At 46.5% G+C, this 3,867-nt stretch overlaps 1 protein-coding gene across 1 annotated transcript in view; it reads left to right on the top strand.

The window, feature by feature from the left end:
* Window positions 1–2,601, top strand: part of PURG (purine rich element binding protein G) — a 2,883-nt gene extending 282 nt beyond the window's left edge. The window contains exon 1 of the mRNA XM_035888816.1: window positions 1–2,601. This exon is cut by the window's left edge and continues 282 nt beyond it. Within this exon, the coding sequence (XP_035744709.1) occupies window positions 1–734 (734 nt within the window). The 3' untranslated portion in view covers window positions 735–2,601.
* Window positions 2,602–3,867: the final 1,266 nt, after the last annotated feature.

Raw genomic sequence — 3,867 nt, 5'->3', positions numbered from 1 at the left:
TCTCCTTGTCCGTGGCCGCCGAGCTGAAGGACTGCCTGGGGGACTTCATCGAGCACTATGCCCACCTGGGCCTGAAAGGCGGCCACGGTCACCGGCACGAGCACAGCAATGGCAAAGAGCAGCATCCCCGGAGGCGACAGCAGCACCCGCCGCCTTCGCCTCCGGTGTCTGTCGGCTCCGAAGAGCACCCTCACAGCGTCCTCAAAACGGAGTACATCGAGAGGGACAACAGAAAGTATTACCTGGACCTGAAGGAGAATCAGCGGGGACGCTTCTTGCGGATTAGACAAACCATGAGTAGGGGACCTGGCATGATGGGTTATTTCGGCCACAGCTTGGGACAGGAGCAGACGATCGTCCTTCCAGCACAAGGGATGATTGAGTTCAGGGATGCTTTGGTCCAGCTGATTGAAGAATATGGCGAGGGGGACATAGAGGATCGCCAGGGCGGAGGCGACGAGCCCCCGGAGCTCCCCGAGGGCACCTCCTTCCGAGTGGACAACAAGCGCTTCTACTTCGACGTGGGATCCAACAGGTACGGCATTTTCCTGAAGGTAAGTGAGGTGAGGCCACCCTACCGTAACACCATCACGGTTCCGTACAAAGCATGGACACGGTTTGGGGAAAATTTTATCAAGTACGAAGAAGAGATGAGGAGAATTTACAACAGCCATAAAGAAAAAAGAATGGATGCCAGAGGGGACAGTGGTGAAGAGCAAGAGGGTCTCGAATAGAGTGCATTGGACTGGCCGTCTGGCAAAATAAACAAAACAAAACAAGCAGAAATTGGTGAGAGGGACTGACCTATAGTAATTTCAAGTCGCCCCATTTTTTTGTAAAGTCCTTTTCCGGTAGTTCTTGCTAACTCCAGTCTGTAATGTTATAGGAGTCTGGTTATCACGTTAAATTACGCCCAAAACATCTCTGTCTGTCTTATGAAAGTACCGACCTCCCGAGTCCGTATGAGTCAGCTGCTTCAAGTGTTGAAGACTATGGAAGTACGTGTATCAGCACAAAAAAAAATCCGGCACTCTGACCTTTAAATAGTCTAGATAAGGCTTGTGTTGCACTTCAACGTGATACAAAAAAAAAGCCCCAAACCTTATGCTGAAATGTATCGGTTTCTGCTTATGATGGGTTTTCCGGGACTCAATTCTGCCTGTGCTCGGTCAAAAGGCTGAGCGGCATAGCCGTAGGGCATTTACGATAAAAATGGGCTTCATGTGAATTGCTGGTATGTGTATGAGGAGAGGTAGAGGTTTTTAAATTGGCATCTGCTGGTTATTGGGTTTGAAACGATATTCTGTGTGGGTAAAACCTCGATAACTGGTCAGACCTTTATAACGTGCTGGTGAAGAGCGGAAAATGTGTTATTCATTACATAGTTTTGTGCTGACCGAATAACCCGAGTATCCCAGGGTAGCGAAGCTCTACTCGAGTGCTAAGCCTTCTGAATTAATGGCAATGATTAATAACCCACTCCTCATCTACGTGTTCTGCCCGTGCAAGGCTGGTGTTTTGGTTTTTTTTTTATTCTTAATGCATTTGTCCAAAATTTCAAAAGGTTATTTTTGTATTAGGTGTGTATGGGTTCCAACAGGTGGCTGTGGAGCGGGTATTTGGAGGTGGAGGGACCGCCGCGACTGAGGCTCCCGGCTTCTCTTCCAAACGTGAGATTAATGCTGTTGTGATGTTACCCGTGCGAGGAAAACACCCGGGCGTTTTTCTCCTCCCTCTCCGAGAAAGACCTTTGGGGGGGTTTGGTGCACCGCTGGGTTCGTACAAAAAGGCATCTCTCCCATACTTACCTGTAGCGCGTTTCAGAAGCCGTGATTAATGCCGTGTCGGGTCTTCTGTTGTGATGTGGTTAGGAGATAGTACCCGTGCCCTGCCATCGCCCCTTTCCCACCCGCTCACAGCCGGGGCTGTCATCAAGCAATTCCATTCCTGATCGTCCACCACCAGGTTTCGGTGTCGTCCCGCTCAAGTCTCTGTGGCGTAAATTTTACATCTCACAATATAAACTCTCTGCCTGGAGGGAAACTGTTTACAGTTACCTGCTTAGGAGGTTGACGAAAGGTTTTAAAAATTCTTTGTTGTTTCTTAAAACGTGAATACTTCTAACGTAAGGGGCTTTTCCAGCCTTTGGACGACCAGCTCCTTCCCCTCCAAAACCAGTGGGAGTTTGATTGAGCTCCAGGTACTTCCAATAACATGCTGCCCACCTTTAAGATATTTTTTAAGTAGGCGTTACTGTGTCTAATCAGATATTTATAATCATTTGAATGTTTTTTTTACAGAGTGGCCTAGTGTGTATGTGAACCAGCTGTTTTTCCATGCAACCATTACATGTGGGTTTGTTTTTTTTTTCATCTGTTGGGAATTGTATTTACCTCCAACCAGACCGTTCATCGCTCTTAGTTTGGAGCCACCTGCACGCTGCACGGCCACGCTCAATCCGAATGCTATTACCTGTTAAATCATTAACCATAATGAGAAAAGTTGAGGAGGCAGGGGTGGGAACCAAGAGGATAATCTGGACTTTAGTTTGGGTACCAAAACTAGTTGATCTGTTTTAATGTTAATAAAAAAAAAAAAAAAGAAAAAAGAAAAAACAAAAAAAAATAAAAGCTTGCACCAAAGTCACCAAAGAACCTTTAGGAAAATGTTACGGTTGTGACAAGAAATAAGGAAGTTAATTTCACTGTTTTAGGTGATTCCCCCTTGAGATAAAACCACACACAGCAGTTAGAGCAACCAAGCTTTTGGCTTAGTGTCAAAAACTCCCATCCGTTTCTGCATAGATCGCTCTTTCAGGTACTTTTTTCAGCTCTCGGAGAGATGATTCTCGCTCCACCACTTCAACAGCTAGCGGACCGTGATGAATCAGCTGGGGGTTAAATGGGCTACTGGTTCATTGTCGCTCTTAGGGCTTTGGTCCCAATGGTTTTAACAGGTCAGTTAAAAAAAAAAAAAAAAAGAAAAAACAAACCCCACATTAAAATAACTCTACGTCCTATGATTGTTGTGAAACCAGAATTTAGTGAATGAGTCCTTGATGCGTACGTTAGCGTATCGCTGACTGCTGCTGCCCGTCACAGTGCCTGGAGTAAAAAATTATATTCCAACAAACCAGAGCTATGAATGTACAAACTTTTTACGCTCTCCTTCCTGTTTCTGTGTTGCGTTCTTCCCCTCTGAGCTTGACATCTCCCTGTCCCAGCGTACCTTTGCTTCAAGGGATCGTAAAAGCTTCTACGTTGGAATTAGCCCGAGCGACCGCGTGTGTTGTACGTGATCATGCCTTCCCTGTGTTCCTGTAGCGTTGGTGAGGAGAATACTGGTGATGGGCAAAGCGATCGGAAAGGGATATTTTCTTCACCGTTTTAAAAGAAAATAAGATGCGAAATGGCTTTCCCGATTGCTGCCCGTTTTTTTTTAAAAAAACTTTATCTTTTGTTAATGAATTGGCTTTCCAATGGCATTAGTTTATTGTAAATATCACGCAGGAATTCAGCGTCTGCTGGCTACCGGGTCAGGCTCGGTTCTGGCATGCAGGTATCCTGTAGGATCCACTCAAGTATTTATGCCCCCGGCGTGGGATGCACCTTAGTATCCAAAACTGGATCGGGATCTTCCTGTTCGTAGGCGATCACCCATGGGTAAACCACTAGCCACGGGTTTCCACCGCAGTGGAAAGCACCGGTGTTTGCAGATGTTGTTGTTCGAGGGTAGTACAGTCTCACCCGAAATGTAGCAATGCAAGACTTTAACGGTGACATTTGGAAACGGGTTCCTTGTTATGTTTGGCAGCGCGTCTTCAGCTTCTGAGAGCGGTGATAACGCGGGCTGCTCGTGCACAGAAGG

Source organism: Egretta garzetta, unplaced genomic scaffold (assembly GCF_000687185.1).
Source record: "Egretta garzetta isolate BGI_Z169 unplaced genomic scaffold, ASM68718v1 scaffold52, whole genome shotgun sequence".
Lineage (NCBI taxonomy): Eukaryota > Metazoa > Chordata > Aves > Pelecaniformes > Ardeidae > Egretta > Egretta garzetta.
This window is presented reverse-complemented; position numbering and strand designations above follow the sequence as displayed.